At 65.6% G+C, this 17,671-nt stretch overlaps 3 protein-coding genes across 3 annotated transcripts; all 3 read right to left on the bottom strand.

The window, feature by feature from the left end:
- Positions 1-1,814: 1,814 nt before the first annotated feature.
- SLC11A1 (solute carrier family 11 member 1) lies at positions 1,815-6,597 on the bottom strand. The gene is made up of 13 exons (XM_063161358.1): positions 6,511-6,597; positions 6,105-6,224; positions 5,252-5,358; positions 5,102-5,172; positions 4,939-5,006; positions 4,652-4,807; positions 4,353-4,511; positions 4,086-4,175; positions 3,794-3,913; positions 3,226-3,375; positions 3,072-3,145; positions 2,465-2,618; positions 1,815-2,385 (listed from the first exon to the last, which is right to left on the bottom strand). Exons 1-13 carry the CDS (start codon positions 6,580-6,582, stop codon positions 2,284-2,286), a joined length of 1,443 nt encoding a protein of 480 aa, XP_063017428.1. The 5' UTR covers positions 6,583-6,597; the 3' UTR covers positions 1,815-2,283.
- Positions 6,598-8,886: 2,289 nt separating this feature from the next.
- CATIP (ciliogenesis associated TTC17 interacting protein) lies at positions 8,887-11,513 on the bottom strand. The gene is made up of 9 exons (XM_063161374.1): positions 11,348-11,513; positions 10,909-11,121; positions 10,720-10,775; positions 10,314-10,400; positions 9,993-10,163; positions 9,700-9,824; positions 9,535-9,611; positions 9,347-9,435; positions 8,887-9,117 (listed from the first exon to the last, which is right to left on the bottom strand). The coding sequence occupies exons 1-9, from the start codon at positions 11,421-11,423 to the stop codon at positions 8,887-8,889; spliced, it is 1,125 nt and encodes a 374-aa protein (XP_063017444.1). The 5' UTR covers positions 11,424-11,513.
- A 188-nt stretch (positions 11,514-11,701) lies between these two features.
- LOC134420987 (probable hydrolase PNKD) lies at positions 11,702-15,556 on the bottom strand. Its single transcript, XM_063161373.1, has 9 exons — positions 15,408-15,556; positions 14,369-14,484; positions 14,055-14,167; positions 13,769-13,827; positions 13,549-13,641; positions 13,173-13,336; positions 12,978-13,064; positions 12,753-12,868; positions 11,702-12,562 (listed from the first exon to the last, which is right to left on the bottom strand). The coding sequence occupies exons 1-9, from the start codon at positions 15,554-15,556 to the stop codon at positions 12,389-12,391; spliced, it is 1,071 nt and encodes a 356-aa protein (XP_063017443.1). The 3' UTR covers positions 11,702-12,388.
- Positions 15,557-17,671: the final 2,115 nt, after the last annotated feature.

Here is a 17,671-nt window from a genome sequence, read left to right as displayed (position 1 = left end):
GTTCTGGCAGTACAAAAGCCGATTTCCACCTGCGGTTCCGGCATCTCGGCTCCACGCAGAACATCCCAGCACCACAAGCCGTGCCAGGATGCCCCTGCTGGGAACAGGGACACTGCATCCTGCCGCCCCCTCCGCCGGTTCTGACGGCGGGCAGCGGTCGTGCCTCAGTTTCGCTGCCCCTCCTCAGTACGGCAGCCGCCTCCCACATCGGGCAGCCACCGCTGTCTCCTGGCCCAGCAGGAGGGAAAGGAGGAAAGGGGCTGTGATTCCTCTGCTCTCTATTTTGGGCTGCCCTCTGTGCTCCTTTAGCCCAGGTGGAGCTGCACGGGATGTGTGCCTCATCCCCAGCATCTGGCTGGGCTGGGCTGCTGGGGGATGCTGCTCTCTGTGGGGGCAGCTGCGGAGGCCACACACTTGTCCCCTGCAGGACCCCTGTCCCTTTGGCTACATCCTCCTCCTCCTCCCTCCCTGATGAGTCCAGACAGGCCCTGTTAGTCCTCCAATTAATGCAATTAGAAAAGTCTCCGGGCCAGTGCCTGCAGCGGTGGTTGGAGCACCACTTCCAGTTCCACTGCCTGCTTGGGGGCAGGTTGAGCAGGGGAGCTCAGGGAGAGGCTGTCCCTGTCCTGGAGCTGTGGGACAAGCCCAGGCCAGGAGTAGGCAGCGCCCAGCTGGATTGTTTGGGCTGCAGGGTGCGGGCACAAGGCAGAAAAGCATCAGGCTCCACTCAATCGCGCACTCAGGGACACTTTTATCCCACCCCACTGCTCCTAGACTGGAGTCCTGGAGGCTTTCCCCTGTTCTCCAACCCAGCCCTGGCCCTGGGAGCTGTGTTCCACCGAGAGCAGTCCCATGGCCAAGGGATGACAGAAACAGACAGGTCTTGGAGTGGGACACTTCTCCTAAGGGTTGGATAGAGGCAGGTGTCCCTGGGCTGAGGGCGCTCTGGGTTGCAGGTTCCAGCTGGAGAGCAGCAAACCCCACAGGCATAACCCTGCAGATCCCAGTCCTCTCAGCCTTCTGCCCCCTGAAGACACCCCGCTGTCCCCCACCCCTTGGTGATCCCCTCAAGGCTTTGTACCCCGAGCAGGTGCACCCGAGCCAGGGGCGTCTCCTGCTCCTCCTCCCGTGGCTCGGGTGGGCAGCGCCCCCGGAGCAGGGGGAGCCCCCGCCTTTCGGGGAGCCCCCGCCTTTCAGCGGGCCCCACAGCGCTGGCTCCTCCTTCAGGCCGGGCCATGGCGGAGGCGGGGGAGGCACCGCCCCACCCCGTCCGCCATCGCCCTTTTAAGGAAGGGGACATTCTTCACATAAACAAGCGCGGCCCCCGGGAGCGGGGGGGTCCCTTCCCGGGGTGGGGGGCACGGCTGGGGGGGTGCCCGCCCCCAGAATTCCCCGTGCGGCGGCGGGTCGGGAAGGGGGTCGGGAAGGGGGATTTCGGGGTGGGGGTCCTGGGCATGAGCGGGGAGCCTTGAAACGGCCAGGGAGCGTCTCGCAAGCGCGAACCGAACGGCGGCGGGGCCGGAGCGCCGGGACCCCCGCCCGCCGTGCGGGACCCGGGCGGCTCCGCAGCCGCATCCGGCGGTACCGGCGAGCGGGAAACGGGGCATCCGGGGCGGAGAGGGCACGGGGGGCCCCCCACCGCCCCGCTCCCCCCGCGGGAATGCGAAAAGCTGGCGCCGAGCCCCCACGCGTTGGCAAGCCCGGCCACTCCCCCGCCCGGGGCAAAGGGGCCGCCCCCGGGGTACGGGCGGGCCCGGGGGTCCCCGCCCCACGCTGGGGCCGCGCAGCAGCAGCAGCAGCGAGGCCGAGGCCGGTTTCGAACACGCCGTTTATCAGCCGTCCCAAGCCCCCCGATATTCGGAGCCCCCCGTGGGGATGGGGCCGGTCCCGGGCGGCAGGGGGTGGTTAGCGGTCCCCGGCGGTAATTAGCGGTCCCCGGTGGTAATTAGCGGTCCCCAGCGGTGATTAGCGGTCCCGGGGGCCGGCAGTAATGAGCAGGGCAGGTCTCCGCCGCGGCTCATTCGCTGGAGCGTCTGTGCCAATGGGAGAATGTCCCGCTCCATCCCACTCCCCTCGCATCCAGCCCGGACCAGCACCCCGGAATTGGCGGGGGTTGGGGGTGGGAAGAAGCGCTGAGCTCTCAGATCCTGGGGGGAGGTCTGCCTGTCTGTTAACCCTTTCCTTGCTGGGTAAAACGTGCACGGACTCGGAGTGGCAGCAAATCCGTGTCCAGGAGGCCGCGCCGGGCAGGGTCGTGGGGATAACAAGCAGGGATGGGATCTGTCACCGCGTCTCTGTCGGGTCGAAGGCAAGACCGAAATTGAAGCGGCTGTGGTGGCCCCGGGCCAGGAAGCGGACTCCGTGTGCGATGCTGCATGTCCAGATCTGCAGGGACAAAGGGGACGGGTGGATGAGCACCCAGCAGGGATACTGTCCCGCCCCTGTCCCCCGGTGCCAGCCCTACCAGGTAGGCGACGAAAGCCACGTAGGCAGCCAGTAGCAGGCTCAGGGGAATGTGGTACTCCAGGCCGTGCAGTGTTGGCAAAAAGTCCACCACGAAGTAAATGTTGATGGCGCAGACCAGCCCCGTTATGAGGGTCATCAGCACCTTCCCCGGGCTGCGAGCAGGGCAGTGGGCATCAGTGCCAGGGCAGGGCTCCCACCCTGTGTGCCCCTGGGCACAGAGGGCTGGGGGAACTGAGTCTGTGCATGAACCAGGCCCCAGCAGGAACATCTCTGCACCCCACAGCTGTATTTCACCCCGTGGTGGGGCTCTAGGTGTGGATTTTGGCCACCTTCCAAATCCAGGGCTGGCAGTGCCAGGAGGATGCTGAGGGTCCAGGGTGCCCAAGGAACCAGATGTCACTGGGAGGAGGATGATGAGGGTAGTGATGGGGTCTGTTCCGCTCTGGCTGCCCTGGGCAGGTGGGAATGGACATACCCTTCCCATGTCCCTGCACTAACTGCCCCATGGCATGGTCTGGGGGGGCAGGATGGGCCAAAGGGAAGGCGTCTGCAGCCAGAGCTCCCTGCTCTGCCTCCCCTGTGCCTCCCCGAGCCCCAGCACTCACAGGCTGTTGCTGAAATCCTGCATGAGCGGGTGCAGGCTGGTGAAGGTGAGCACAGGCAGGACGGCAAAAGGCAGCTGAAAGGAGAGCGGGATGGGGACGTCATGGCTGCCAGGCCAGGGTGTTGGGGGCAGGTGGTGCCCTGCCAGCCCCTTACCAGGATGCTCTGCAGGGCGTTGAGCAGGTCGTTCATGCCTGTGAGGTGGCTGATGTCCTTGAAAGCGGCCACCAAGAGAGTGGGCAGGATGGCAAAGGAGCGGGTGAGGAGCACCCGGGTGAAGCGGGACCAGCGGAGCCGCAGGAAGCCCTGGAACACGGCAGAGCCCGCACCCTCGCTGTGCCTGTGTCGCCCCAAACCCTGGCTGGGGAGAACAGGGGCGGCATCTCCCGCTCCCTTGTGCCAGGGCACTGAGCGCGCTCCTGCAGGGCTGCCGGGCCCCGCTAGGTGTCAGCTCCGACTCGTTAACACAGGATCTAATTAACTGGGGAAACACTGCGTGGGGCACCCGCAGGGTGCAGCGGGTGGGCACCGTCTCCATCCCACCTCCGGGGAACAGGGACACTGGTGCTAGCAAGCGCCACCCACCAGCTCCCTGCAGGAATGGTGGGCAATTCCAAACACTCCTGGGGGAGTGTCTGCCCACAGAACCCCCTGCCCAGGGCTCACCTCTGATTTCCCTGCTCTCAGCCCCTCCTTGGGGGCAAGGGCTGTCTCTGTCTCTCACCTCCATGACAAACTGTCCTGCATAAGTGCCGGTCATCGTGGAGCTCTGTCCTGCTGCCAGGATCCCAATGCCCCAGATGTACAGTGCCACTGCCCCGAAATAGCAGCCCAGGATGACACCCTGTGTGTGGGGACACTCCAGTGGGCACCCTAAAGTGTCCCCCACCCCAGGCATTCCCATCAGCTCCCAGATCTCTACTGGGGTTACCCCCAGCCACAGGGGTTGATGGGGAGAGTGACACATCCCCCAAATGGGAATGGAAGCTCACTGGGCACAGCCTGGTGGCACTCACCCCCTGGTAAATATCCACAGAGACTGTCTCGTTGTTGGTGGGGAAGATGCTGGCGAAGTGACTGATGCTGCTGTTGATGCACTTGTTGTGCTGTAAGGCACGGCAGGCACGAGGGTGACACCACCCAGCAGCTCCCACAGGCACAAGGGAGCCCCACACATCACCTCTCGGGGAAGGAGAACGTGCAGTGCCCAGGGGATGCTGGTCCCACCCGTGCCCACAGCTGGGCACAGCTGCCATCCCCCTGTGGCCATGGGTAACACTCACCACGTCCTCGTTGCGCTGGTGGTAGAAAGCCTCGCCAAAAACAGCCATGACAAAGAGGTTGATGAGGAAGGAGACAAAGAGGGCCAGGCAGGACTCGGTCAGGAAATACATGTTGGCCTCCCGCACTGCCTCCTTCTTGGAGCGGTCGATCACCCGTGTCTGGGCATGGCCAGTGGCATGGTGGGTGACGTGGGGTCACGGGAGCACCCCTGTCCCACAGCCAGGGCCGTCTGGTCCCCACCAAGTGCACCCTGAGGCGCCCTGGCAGAGCCGTGCCCGTGGCAGTGCCTTGATCTCACCTTGACCAAGGAGGAGTGCAGGAAGATGTTGTGGGGCATAATGATGGCGCCGATGATGCCCATGGCCTGCAGCAGCTCCTTTCGCCCACAGCCCGGGCAGCTGGGCAGGAAAATGCCCTTCAGCACCTCCACCTGCCTCGGCCCCACCACCACGTACTGGGAAGCAGTGAGAGGGGGCACTGTGAGCTGCCACCCCCCTGGCACAGGCTGGGAGCACGGGGACACCGTGTGGTAGGGTCCCTTGCCAGCCTTGCAGGAAAAGGGTTGTGCCCAGCTCCCCCCTTCACCTCATAGCCAAAGGTCAGGGCCATGATGGTGATGAGGAGGCCGAAGAAAGCCTCCAGTTTGCGGAGCCCTAGAGAGGTCAAGAGATGGGGTGGAACAGAGCAGGGTCACTGGTGCCACATGGGCACTGACAGCACCCTCAGCCCTCCTCCTCCTGGTGCTCACCATACTTATCGAGGAAGAGGAAGAAGAGGGTGTCCACGATGGTGATAAGGACGCCAGCCCAGAGGGGGATGCTGCAGGATGGCCAGGGGCAGGATTAGATACATGGAGCAGGGCCAAGGGGGAGCTGGGGGTGCCTGTGGGGAGCCTCACCGGCCAGCTGAGAGCAGGCTGAAGGCAATGGCTGTCCCGATCACCTCCTGCATGTCAGAGCCGATGATGGCAATCTCAATCATGAGCCAGAGCAGCACACGGGGCACCTGGAGGGGACAGAGGTGCCTGAGCCCACAGTGGTGCCTAGCTCTGGGCAAGCCAGCACAGCTCCTGCGTGCAAATCCCAGTCTCCAGGCTGTAGCAGAGCAGCATGGGGACTCCAGAAGACCCCTCTCAGCTTCTTTCACAACACAAACTCAGGATGAAAGATGGGTATTAAATCCGAGCCTGTTTCCCCCCTCCTCATCCATGCTCCAGTGAGAGCTCAGGATAGGATCTGTCTGTCTAGATAGGGGGGTTTGAGGGAGGCAGAGGGATGCATCCAACCCTCCTTCTGGGGACCTGTCATTCACCCAGCTCGTTCCTCCCATCAGGATTTTGACACTAAGATGGGACCCCCAACTGCCCCCTCCTCTGTCATGTGATCCCTCCTCTGGAGCTCCCCACAGCTTTCTGCCCCAACACGCTCAGGCTTTCCCGCGTCTTTCCCGCGTCTTTCCCGCGTCTCGGTTTCGCGTTGCTGCCCCACGCCTGGGCTGACTCTCGCGGGGATGCTCTCGTGTGTCCCCAGGTCACACCGGGACACTGAGGCAGCTGCTCACCGCCTCTCACCCTGGCCCTGCACTGCAGCGGTGTGGGCACTAGGTGGGGGACAGCAGGGCTCGGGGGGCTTTGGGGAGCCCCTGAGAGAGGCAGGTCGCTCACAGCATCCTCCTGCTCCTCTCCAGCCCTGCAAGGGCTGTCACCAACCCAAGCACGGGGTCCCAGACTGTCACTCCCCGTGGTTGCTCACCTTGGGGTAATAGAGGTAGCAGATCTCGCCCAGGTCCTTCCCGGTCACCACGCCCAGACGGATGGCGAGGCGCTGGCACAGCAGCCCCAGGACGGTGGCCCAGAGCAGCACCCACAGCAGCTGGGGGCAGGAGGGAGGGGGGCAGCGGGGACTGGGGGTGCTGGGCAGGACCCAGCCGCCCGGGGGTCCCCGGTTCAGCCAGGGTGGCAGGGAGGAGAAGGGTGCAGGTGCTCTCCCAGCCCAGCCAGAGGGGCGCCCCCCGCAGCCCGGGGTGTGCTGCCCCCGTGCCGAGGCCCCCGAGCCCTTCCCGCTCCCGGGCTGGGGCAGCAGCTGCCAGGGGCAGCCGTTGGCGCTGGAGAGGTTTCGAAACCCGCGCCTGCTTCCTGAGCGCGGGGGAGCCGCTCACCTTGAACCCCGCCAGGGCCCCGCCCTGCAGGTCCGACTCCACGTTCCCGGGGTCCAGGTACGCGATGCTCATGAGGAATCCGGGACCGGTGAAAGCCCAGAGTTTCCTGAAGCTGAACCCGGGCTGGGACAAGGCAGCGGGTCAGAGCCGGGAGCTCCGTTCAAAGCAGAGTCTCTTGGTTGCACATCCAGCCCCTGAGCCCGGCGCTGCCCGCACGGGTGTGTTTGGCACACGGAGGGCATTTTCCTGACAGCTTTGGAGAGGGAACGCTGCCCCAGCCTCCCCCTGTTAGCAGCAGTGCTGGAGGGGCAGTGAGCCCCCTCTGACCCATTGGACGGTGGTTTGCAGGGGGTTCCAGGGCTGTCCGGCACCCATGGGATTCCACTGCTGTCCTCTGCTTTTGCTACCCTAGGGAATACTGTTCCTTCCCCTTCTGTGTTCCACTGCCCCGAGACCAGACAAGGATGGGGAGTTCTGGTGGGGTGCAAGCAGCCTTGGGGAGCCCCAGTGGGCTCATCCATGGGTGGCCCAGGAGTGGTGTGCGAGCAGTGGGGTGATCCTTGTGGCTGGGTAGCACCTTGCCCCATTGTCTCAGTTTCTCCTTCTGGAAAACTCTAAGCATGGAAACACTCAACCTAGGCCTGTGACTTGCCTGAGCTGGGTCTGGGGAGCTGGAGGCATGTCCCCAGGGCATGACCAAGATGCATGTTCCCCACTGCAGTGGCCCTTTGCCTCCTCAGCTCCAGCTCCCTGCAGCACCGTCCCGTTCCCCTGCCCTCCCTGAGACATGGCCATGCAGCACCTACCCCACTGCCCTTGGGGATGCTGATGAGCTCGTCCAGGTAGGTCTGGTCCTGGGTGCCAGGGCGCTGTGGGGCCATGGGATCCCCGTTCAGGGACCTGGTGAGGCCTGAGGTGGACAAGGAAGAGGAAGGGAGGTGGCAGCCTGCCAGGGGGACAAGGACACTTTGTGAGCTGGCAGCTCTGGTACCAGCTTCCTTCAGTCCCACCTGACCCTGCCTGATGAACCCATGAGGGTTTTCCAGGGGGGGCATGAGGATGGCTATATGGGATCTATCAAAGGCCACCCAAAGGGATCAGATGCCACCTCCAGCTCAGGTGTCCCTAAAAGCCCTGGTCTGAGCCCCGTCTTCAGCAGTCCAAGAGCCAAGTGCGTTTCTGGGCAGCAGGGACAGGAGGGAACACGACTCTAGCTCCTGCTGCTGGATGGGCATAGAGTGAGGACAAGAAGCTGGTGCTCGTCCTGATCCCCCCTTTGCAGCCCACCTGCATCCTGGGAATTGGTTGAATCACATTCCCAGGCTCGAGGGAACAGAGAATGGGGCAGGTGGGGAATCCAGGACAGGCTGGGGGCAATGGTGCCCACTGAAAGACGGAGCACAGCCAGGGGTCCCAGGGTGGAGGGAAGGGCGTCTAGGGGATGAAAGGAGGCACAAGGGGTCCCAAGAAGTGTTGTGAGGCTCACCTGGTTCCAATGATGCCATGGGTGGACTTGATCCAGCCACAGTGCTGAGGCTTCCTGATTTCAGCTCTGAGCGCAGTGCCCGCTGCCCTGCCTTTAAAGGAGCCCCCCGCAGTTGTGTCATCCCTCCCCCTCCCCAGGAGGAGAGGAGGAGGATAGGAGAAGGAAGTGCTCCTTCCCTACCCTTATGAGCACACACAGTCTCGGTTCCCCCCCCCCTTCCCTCCCCTTCCCTCCCCTTTGCCTCACACACGTGCAAACACGAGGCTCCCTCACCGGGCTGTGGGAGCAGCCTGCGTGTCACTGTCCATCACGTGCCAAGGGCTCTGCTGGGGTGACTGTGGGGATGTGGGGACAGGGGACAGTGTCCCACAGGGTGAGAAGGGAGGGCTGGCCCCACGGGAGTAGGGGAAATGCCATACAAGTGGGAGTGAGGAGGAAGCAGGCACGTGTTGCACAAGGAGATCAAAATGCGGCCTTGGCTGCTGGGGAAGCACCCAGCCAGGCGGGCTCTGGGCCACAGGGTGCTCACACCACCCTCTGTGCAGGGACCTTCATGCCAAGGATGGTGTGCCAGCGTCGCAGTGTCAAGCTGTGCCAACAAAAGCAGGCACCCTTCTGCCCGCCAGGCCGTGTCCCACAGGGAGATGGGCAAGGGGTGTCCCCCAGGAACACGTGGGGTGGTGCCAGGCACAGGGATGTGAGCCTGGCCCTGCTCCACAGTGTGCCCCAGCCACCCCCACCCCCTAAGTGAGGGCTGGAACAGCTGGGAGAAGGACAGGATCCCACCCAGGAGGAATGGCAGAGCTTGGGCACACAGCTCACTCCACCTGCCCTCCCTGAGCCTCAGTTTCCCCAAAGCAAACAAGACTGGGCAGGCAGTGCTGGCTGCTTTATTTGCTGTTAGCTGGAGGGGGGCCAGCTGGGGAGCTGGGGAGGGGGCTGGCAGCACCAGTGGAGGCAAAGGGGCTCCCAACGGGCCGCTGGTGGGCGAAGAATTCCGCAGCAAAGGAGATGGTGTCGTCTGGCTGCTGGTGGAGCAATGCCTGTAGGAAGTCAGACAGCAGTGCCCGCACCTCAGGGTGCTGCTGGAGGTAGGCAGCATGGGAGAGTTGCAGCTCCTCCTGCAGTGGGGTGGACAGGATGGGTGGGGTGGGCACAAACACACATTTCCCCCATGGGCACTGTGCCAGGGTGAGGGGGGCAGGAGCCCGGGTCCTTTCCCACACTTGAGAGGGTGTGAGGAAGGATGTTTGTCCCCTGCCCCCTCTGTGTGCCTCCTGGACGCACCAGGGGAGACCCTGCTGGAGACTGGCACAGCTCCAGGTCCCCTTGTCCCCATGTCCATCTTACCTTTCTGTCCAGGAAATAGGAGTAGAGCTCCATGTCCTCATCCCATTCCAGGGGTTCTTTGGGGAAGGGGAGCTGGGGTGCAAACCTACCTGGCAGCAGAAGGCAGGGCACGGTGTTCCCCCTGGACTGCCAGACAGCGGGGAGGGGCTGCCTGTGCTGGGGGAGCACAAACCTGCCCTGCCCAGTACCTGACTTGCTGAGGATGGACTCGTCCTGGAGAAGCATCAGCACCGGGGCGCCGATCTGCATCAGCTGAGCCAGATGCCTGAGGGGGGAAGCAGAGCCCTTGGCGTTCCCACCGTGGGTCCCTGCAGCCTGGCAGGGCTGGGCGCCCCTGGCAGCGCTGCCCTCACCCGCTGGGCAGGAAGCTGCTGTGCCACACGCTGGGGGCGCCGCTGCTGGCGCGCACGGCTCGGCGGATCACGAACACCTCTGTCTCTGCCGAGCCCACCGCCTGCCGCTGGATGCCCAGGGCGGACTGGGGGCGGTACAAACAGCGCTCAGCCTTGGCTCCGTCCCCCCTGCCCCAGCTGCCATCCCCATGCCGCCCGCCACATTCTGCCCGCTCCCACTTCCCGCATCCCACCCTGTATCGCAGCCCGGCCCAGACCCGCCCGTCCCACAGGCCCTCCGGCCGGCGGCTCACATAGCTGAAGGTGCAGAGGTCGCCCTCGCTGTTGATGGCTGGGAAGACGAGGCCGGGGGGCATTGTCCGCCGGCGGGCCAGCACCCGCAGCAGCAGCAGGCTGGCGCCCTCCAGCAGCCGCGCCCGCAGCCTGGCCCGGCCGTACGAGAAGCTGTGGCACTGCGGCTCTGCCTGCGGACAGACCTGCCTGCCTCGTGGGACAGCCACGGACGCTGTCCTGCATCCCCAGGGACAGCATCCCCGAAGCTGGGCAGCCCCGGTGAGACAGGCCGGCGGTGCTGTCCCCTCCCAGGATGTCACCCTGCCTGCCCTCAGCCTCACCCCTCCCTCCTGCAGGGTCCTCGTCACCGTCATGCCGTACTCGTGGCTCACAAAGTGGGTCCTCTTCTCGGTGGGGTGTGGAGTGAGCTGCGGGAGGGGTGGGAGGCACGGGGTGGGGGGCAGAGCCAGGGCACCCCTCCTCTGAGGGGGGACCCCGGCCCCGCTGTCAGTCGGGTACCACGGCAGATGCATTGTGGGAAACTCCCCACCCCAGCTGCCACCCAGAGGAGGGGATGGGGACCAGGCTGGTGGGGCAGAGCTGCAGTCTGAGCATGACAAAGGACACCAGGCTACCCACAGCAGGCTTGCAGGGGGCACAGGCCCCCGGAGGGCACCACGGCAGGGCACACCCCAGGGCAGCAGGTAGGACACAGGGAAGGGGACATGCCACTACCACATCAGTCACCTCCAGGCACTCCTGCTCCTCCTGCTCCAGGGTCTCCAGCTGCCACGTCAAATAGGCTGGCAGAACAAAGCCATGCTTAACCAATCCTGTTGGATGGCACTGTCCCCATTCCTAACCCTGGGGGCTGGTGGACAGGGATGTTCCAGCCCTGGGGAGGAAGGAACTCCCCAAAGGCCACCCCTGGCTCACCTTTGAGGCTGCTGGAGACAAGCACACCATTGTGCTTGCCTCGGAACCTGGTTTGCACCAGGATGCAGCTCTGCATGGGCGCACCTTCCTGCTGGTAGGGTGCCCACTGGGCTGCCATCCACCACTGGCCCTGTGCCTCGTCCCTTGGTGAGGCCCCCACGGCCACCACTGCCAGCCTCTCAGCAAACAGGCACCCCTCCAGCTCCTTCAGCCCTGCACAGAGGGACGGAGACCGCGAGGAGATGGTCACTCTGGTCACTCCCTCACGAAGGGACAGTCGCCCCTGCCCAGCGCCCCTCCCTGTCTCCTTGCCCCCCTGCAGGCTGGGCCGAGCCCCCCGCCATTTATCCCCCACTCTCAGTCCCTCACTCTCCGGCTCCCTCCTGCCGGGCCGGTGCCCCCAGCCTGCAGGACAAGGGGGGCGGGAGGAGGCACGCACCGATGAGGCTCAGGAACTCGGCAGCAGTGTCCGCCACGCTCGGGCTGTCCCGTGGGCGCTCGGGAGGGGGCTCCATGCCTCGCCTGGCGGCTCCTGCTGCCGGGGTCTCAGTCAGGGGCGGCGGGGCTCCCCCGGTGCCGCCCCACGCGTGACCAGGGGGCAGTGACACCCAGCCCGCCTCCGCACCCCTCTCGGGTCCCGCCGGGTCCCCCGGTCCCCGCCCTGCCGGACCCACCCGGTGACCCCGACGCGTCTCCGTCTCCCGGCAACGCCCTGGCCCCACCCCTTAAAGGGGCCGCGCCCCGCCGCGGGGTTTAGTCCTCACCGAGGGGGAGAGAAAAGGACGAACAGGTGTAAAATTGATCCAGTCTTTTATTTGGGGCGTGCGGGTGATTGTGGCTCCGATCTCCAGCGAAGCAGCACCCGCCACACCCCAGCAGTGCGACCCTCTGGCCCCGTCCCAGTGTGTGCGTGCGTGTGTGTGCGTACAGGGGGGCTCCGGCGTCAAGGATGGGAGCCCCGTGCCTGGAGGTAGTACTGTCGGCCCGCCTCCCCTTGCTGGCTCCATCCCAGCCCCCACAAAGGAGATTCACAACACTGGGGGCTTAAGGGGAGGGGCCTGAGTAGTGGTGGTGGTGGTGGGGAAATAGGAAACTCCCAGAAAAACGGGGGAGGGGGCTGAGTGGTGGTGGTGGTGGTGATGGGGAAATTTGAGACTCCCAGAAAACCGGGGGAGTGGGTGGGGGATTGTAGGAGAAGCCCTTGGTGCCATTCCTATAGCCCCAGCATTGAGGTGGAGGGCTACAGACCCCCAAGAAGGGATTGAGGTGCTTCTACGTGACAGCTGGTGACCCCCAAGTTGGAGGGAGCAAAGGCAAGGATCACTTATGGGGTGCCCACTTAAGGGGGTGTCCACTCTTCCCCCAACCCTGCACCCCAGGAGGGAGATTCACAGCAAAACAAACCACAGAGCCTTGGGCCCCCTGTGCCCAGCCATCACCCGGCCCCGTGGAAAGGGGGGGCCCGGGCAGGGGGGCAGATCTAGGTGGCTTGGTAGAGGTCCTTGCGCCTCCGCACCTCCTTGAGGACCCGGGCACGGAAGGCGTCGGGGTCCTCCCCCCCGGCCTGCCACAGCCCCAGCGCCTCCTGCAGCTCGGGCCGGTGGGTCCGCAGGAAGGGGTTGTAGGTCTGCTCCTCCCCCAGCGTGGAGGGGCACTGTGGGGGCAGCAGCTCAGCTCCCCTGCTGGAGGCAGCACCCCTGGCAGGGAGCTGGGAACGCCCCCAGAGCGCCCAGCCCCATGGCACCCCCCATGCAAGAGGGTGTTGGGGTGCAGCATCCCTGCCAAGGGAACCCCGTGAGGGGTCGGGATGGTGGGGGCTGCCCCCAGGGACCCCCAGGCCTCACCGTGCTCCTCTTCTCCTGGCGTTGCTGCACCGCCCACTGCAGCTTCTGCTCCAGCGCGGAATTGTCCAGCTCCAGGAGGCTGGCGAAGGTCAGGCACTCCAGCGCGTATTCGTGGCCTGTGGACCCCCACAGGCAGCCCTTAGCATCACCCCCACCCGGCTCTCCCCCTTGGCAGTGGGGCTAGGGGGACAGCAGCAGCTCTGCCCCGCTGCTGGGGACACTCACCCGGCCAAAGCAGCGTGTCCTCGCCCAAGCTCACGGCCACGTCCAGGGAGGCCAGCATGGTCTCAGGGGAGCCCTCAAACGGCCTGCCTGCACCCCCACACAACTGCCTGTCATGGGGGGGTCTGGGGGGAACCCCTAAGCCCATCCCAGGATGGGATAACCCCCAAGCCCCTGTCTGGGGTTGGCTGCACTCACCACAGCCAGCGAGGAAGAGGAGGTCCCCGGAGAAGAGGCAGGGGGGGCTGCCAAAGGGGCCCCCGTCCAGCACATAGACCATGTGGCCCACAGTGTGGCCAGGCGTGGCGAGGGCCTCGAAGGTCAGGCAGCCCACGGTCACCTTCTCCCTGTCTGTAAGTGGGCTGTGCGGGAACAGGGGGCACCGTCAGGGTGCTCCCCCAAACCCAGCACCTCCCCTGGCACCCCTTCTAGCACACTGGTGTCAGGAGTGTGCCAGGACACTGCCCAACATGGAACTGGGGGGATGGACTGCTGGGTGAGTGCTGCAGACAGTGGTGGTTGGTAATGAAGCCCCCCCAGATTTACAGGGGTGCTAGAGGGGTGCAGGACTTACTTGGTGAGCCGTGGGATGGCGTCGAGCGCGCTGCCATACACCCTGCAGGAGCTGTGCTTCTGGCAGAGAGCCTCATTCCCTCCACTGTGGTCCCTGCAGACAGGGAGGTCAGACCTCCCAATACTCCCCCCACTAAATGGGGCAGGGCTGGGGGTCACCTCAGGTGGGCCTGCCTTCACAGCAGCTACCAACCCTTCCAGAGCCTCCTCTTGCCCCTTACCAGTGTTTGTGTGTGCAGAATATGGCTTCCAGCATCACCCCCTCTTCCTCGATGGCAGCCTGGGGAAGAAATATGGACAGAGAGATAAGGGGGGACAGAGAACCCAGTTTCCTCCCTGAACTCTATCTCTCCCAGCTCCCCTGTCATGCTCCAGTCTTGCCTTGGGCACTAAGGGCTGCAGATTAGGGGCAAATTTGCTCCTCTCTAACCCCAAAATACAGAGACATGGGACACCCTCACCTGGAGACAGCCAAACACCAGGTCAGAGTGGTTGTGGGGGTCTCACCTGTACAGCCAGCGGGTCAGAGGGGTCGATGACGGCCGCTTGGCTGGAGCCAGTGTCGATGACCAGGTAGCTGTAGTTGTTGGAGAGGACGGGAATGGGCAGGATTTTCACCCCTGCGGGGGAAGAGACACAATCAGGGCATCATCCCCCCCTGCTGGAAAAGGAGGAGTCCAGGTCAAACTCCCCACATCTTACATCAAATTCTTAGTTAAACATGCTTCGGGCAATTCAGTGATGGCAACACCTCCCCAGCCCAAAGCGCCGGCGCTGGGGACACTGCAGGGCCGAGGTGAGGAGGGGCTGCCCGGACTCACCAGGGAAGCAGTAGGGCCGGGGCACGGAGTGGCCGTGCGGGTACCGCTCCCGCGCCTTCTTCACCTGCCGCTGGTAGAACAGGTAGCCCAGGCGTGTGCGGGCGTACAGGCTGTACCTAGAGAGGGCAGACACCCCTAGGCATTAAACCCCAGGTCCCCTAAGGAGCCCAATTGGGAAGGGGGCTACTGCCGCGGCTGTGACTCGCACAGGGAATACATACAGGGCCACTTTGGCATTCGTGGGGGCTAGAGGTGTTGTGTGTGTACCCCACACCCCAGATGTGTAGTGAGGGCAGGACTGGTTCCCCGAGAAGGCATCCTCCAGCTCCTTCGAGCAGCAAGGACTAGGGGGTCATTGCTGCTCGCCAGGAGGGGCTGGAGCTGGATGTTCCTCTCCATGCTCCGGGGGAGAGACATGCCCAAGCCTGCCATAGTCAGAGGAATCAAGAAAGAGAATGGGCCGCGGAAAAGGGAGGCAAGAAATGCCCCCGTGCATGTAGGGGTGCAAAAGACATCAGGCTGCGGGGCTCGGAGGGACCGCCCCGTTTGCACAGCAGCAATTTGGGACGGGACGGGGAATGCTGCAATGACGGACATGTAAAGACCTGGGCTGCAAAGCCCATTCCCGGCCGAGGGCACCCCCGGATGGCACACCGGGAGCATGTAGTAGCGGTGGGAGCCCGAAACCGGGGACCAGGGGCCGGAGCACCGGGGCAGATGAGCGGTGACACCCGAGAGAAGGCGCCCCGCACGGGAGGGCACCGGCACCGCGCGGGGGGAGCCGGTGGCTGATCCCGAGCCCCGGCGGCCGGGCGGACGCCGCTCGCCCCACGCCCCCGGCCGGCGCGGGCTGAGCCGAGCCCGGTGTCCCGGGGCCGGCGCGGCCGCAGGTTCCTCCCCGGGCGGCTCCGCAGGAGCAGGGGAGGCGGTGGGCCCTCCCTCCCGGCGGCAGCACAAAGGCGGGCGGTGGCGGCTGCCTCCCCGCGGGGGTCCCGCAGCGGCCCCGCTCACTCGCTCTCTCGCTCTCTCGGTCACTCACCCCAGGCGGAACAGCAGCGGGGCGGCGAAGGCCATGAGCGCGGCGGCGGCGCGGCGGGCGCGGCGGAGGAGGCGCAGGCAGACGGCCCCGAGCCCGCGCGCCCCGGCCGCTGCCGCCGCCGCCGCCGCCCCGCCGGGCCCCGCGGCCATGCCGCCAACCGGCGTCACGCGCCCGCCGCGCCCCCTGCCGGCCCCGCCGCCGCCGCGGCACCGGGAGGGAGCGGGGGGGGCAACGCTCGGCCCCGCGCTCGCGTCACCCCCCGAGAGGAGGGGATTCCCCCCCCGCCGCCGCGAGGGGTGTCTCCCCGCTGACGTCATTGGTGAGGAAGGGGGTCCCTGAGTGACGTCAGAGCCGGCGGGAGGGAAATCCCGGGGGGACGGGCGAGGGCAGCGGGGTCCGGCCCCGGGAGCAACAGGCGGGAGGGACAGCGCGCCCCGCCGCCGGTACCGGCCGTCCCGGGTGCAGGGCGCGGAGCCGCCGCGGGGGGGCGCGGTGGGCGGTGGCTGCCCCCGCCCCGTCCGACCCGTCCCGGCCCGTCCCGTCCGGCGGCGGCCGCAGCCCGGCGGAGCAGCGCGCAGCAGGTAGGGCGGCCCGCCCCGCGCCGCGACCCCCGCCGTTCCCGAGCCCCCCCCGCGGCCCCCGGCGATCCCCCTCCTTCTCTCGGCTCCCCTCCGTCCGCTTCGTCCCCCCACCCCCCTGACCCTGCGCCCTCCGGTGCCACAGCCGGCCAGGGGCTGTCCCAGCGCTCTCCCGAGCGTCCCGGAGGCCAACGGGGACTGGGGGGTGGGCGGCCGGTCGCGAAACAGCGGGGACGCGCTGCGACACCCCGCTCCCGTCACCGGAGTGGGTGGGGGCACGTCGGGTTGGGGTCCGGCGGCGGGAGGAGGGGGAACGGAGCGCGGTCCCGCGGGGAGGGACGCGGGGGGACGGGACCCCTTCGCGCGGGGTCCTCTGTGGCATTGGTGCTGTTTTCCGGACCCTACGCGATGGCGTGGCGGGGAATCGGGGCGAGGTGCGGGTCGTTCGTGGGAGGGCAGCGACACTTGTGCTGTGGACGGTGTCCGCACGGACATGAGCGTCCTCATGGACTCCGTGGGGTGTCTCGGGAGGGGTGGGCACGGGTTTGTGCTCGGCAAGGTGTGGGGTGACGCCATGGGGGTGTGTGGGGACCAGCACTGGGTAGTTGGGGGTGCTGGGGCTGGGGCACAGGAGGATGCCTCTGTCCCATGTCTGTGCCCCCGGGAGAGAGCTTGCAGAGGGGCAGGGATGTGGGAGAGGCGATGCCGAACCCCAGCAAGCTTGTGTCGTGTGTGAGTCGTGTAGGCCAGTGGGGACATCCCGCCTGGGTAGGCCCTACTGACTCTTGTGTCAACTGAGCACGACTGGCCTGGGCTGGGCCGGGCCGGGACAAGTTGTGCTGTGCTGTTGGATTGTGCTGTACTGAGCCGTGCTGTGCTGCAGGAGGCCACTGTGCCCTATTGTACTGTACCAGGCTGTGCCATGCCATGCCAGGCTGTGCCACTCTGCTGCGCCATACTAGGCTGTGTTGTAGCAACTCGTGCTGTACTGGTGGGAGCTTCCAAGTTCTTCAAGAGTGAGGTGTTTTCTCAGGCAGCCTGAATGTGGGGAGCTCTGTCCCATGCCCCAAACCATGATCCCCTCCTAAGGTGGTTGTGTTTCCCCCAGGAACCTGTGGAGTTTGTGGCAGGGGCCCAAGTCTGGCAGGAGTGCCACGGTGGATGGTGGGGACACAACCCTGTGCTGCCCGTGAGATTGTGGAAGGGATGATGGTTGGCTGTGCCCCATGTGCCTGCTATATGTGCCTTATCTGTGCTGAGTCACGGTGCCAGTGCAGCGTAGCACCCTGTCCCCAGGGACCGTGTCATGCCACTGAGCTGGCCCCGGGTTGCCATCTACCATCCAGCTGGTGACCTGAGTTTCGGGACCGTGCAGTGCCATGGACCGAGGAGGGTTCGGCTGCCTGCTTCCCTGGGTGTGGCAGCTGCTGGGACCCGTCAGGCTGGTTCCTTCCCCGTGCCCAAGGCTACCCCAATGCGGTGGAAGCAGGAGGGGCTGGAGCAGTCCCGAGGGGCTGGAGCAGTCCCAAGGTGCTGGTCATGGGCACAGGGTAGGACCCTGCTGATCTGGTGCCAGCCAAATAAACCCCGCTTTCCCCAGAGACCTGGGCTCCCTCCTGGGGACTCTGGTCCCCCTGTAACTTGAGTGTCAGTCACAGAGGCTTTCCTAGGGTCAAGGTCCTGTTT

This window comes from Melospiza melodia, chromosome 8, assembly GCF_035770615.1.
Source record: "Melospiza melodia melodia isolate bMelMel2 chromosome 8, bMelMel2.pri, whole genome shotgun sequence".
NCBI lineage: Eukaryota > Metazoa > Chordata > Aves > Passeriformes > Passerellidae > Melospiza > Melospiza melodia.
The sequence above is the reverse complement of the archived record's forward strand: the minus strand, read 5'-3'. Positions and strand labels throughout refer to the sequence as shown.

Excerpts from the sequence above, each read along its gene's own strand:
- LOC134420987 (XM_063161373.1), bottom strand. The coding sequence starts at position 15,556 with ATGGCCGCGGGGCCCGGCGGGGCGGCGGCGGCGGCGGCAGCGGCCGGG. Across the intron at positions 13,642-13,768 it reads TTCTGCACACACAAACACTG|GGACCACAGTGGAGGGAATG; the intron begins GTAAGGGGCAAG and ends CCCTGTCTGCAG. Across the intron at positions 13,065-13,172 it reads CCTCTTCCTCGCTGGCTGTG|GCAGGCCGTTTGAGGGCTCC; the intron begins GTGAGTGCAGCC and ends GTGGGGGTGCAG.
- SLC11A1 (XM_063161358.1), bottom strand. The coding sequence starts at position 6,582 with ATGAGCATCGCGTACCTGGACCCCGGGAACGTGGAGTCGGACCTGCAG. Across the intron at positions 4,512-4,651 it reads TGCACTCCTCCTTGGTCAAG|ACACGGGTGATCGACCGCTC; the intron begins GTGAGATCAAGG and ends GGCCATGCCCAG. Across the intron at positions 3,376-3,793 it reads CAGGACAGTTTGTCATGGAG|GGCTTCCTGCGGCTCCGCTG; the intron begins GTGAGAGACAGA and ends GCCGTGTTCCAG.
- CATIP (XM_063161374.1), bottom strand. The coding sequence starts at position 11,423 with ATGGAGCCCCCTCCCGAGCGCCCACGGGACAGCCCGAGCGTGGCGGAC. Across the intron at positions 10,401-10,719 it reads AGGAGCAGGAGTGCCTGGAG|CTCACTCCACACCCCACCGA; the intron begins GTGACTGATGTG and ends CCCCTCCCGCAG. Across the intron at positions 9,436-9,534 it reads GTCCATCCTCAGCAAGTCAG|GTAGGTTTGCACCCCAGCTC; the intron begins GTACTGGGCAGG and ends TTCTGCTGCCAG.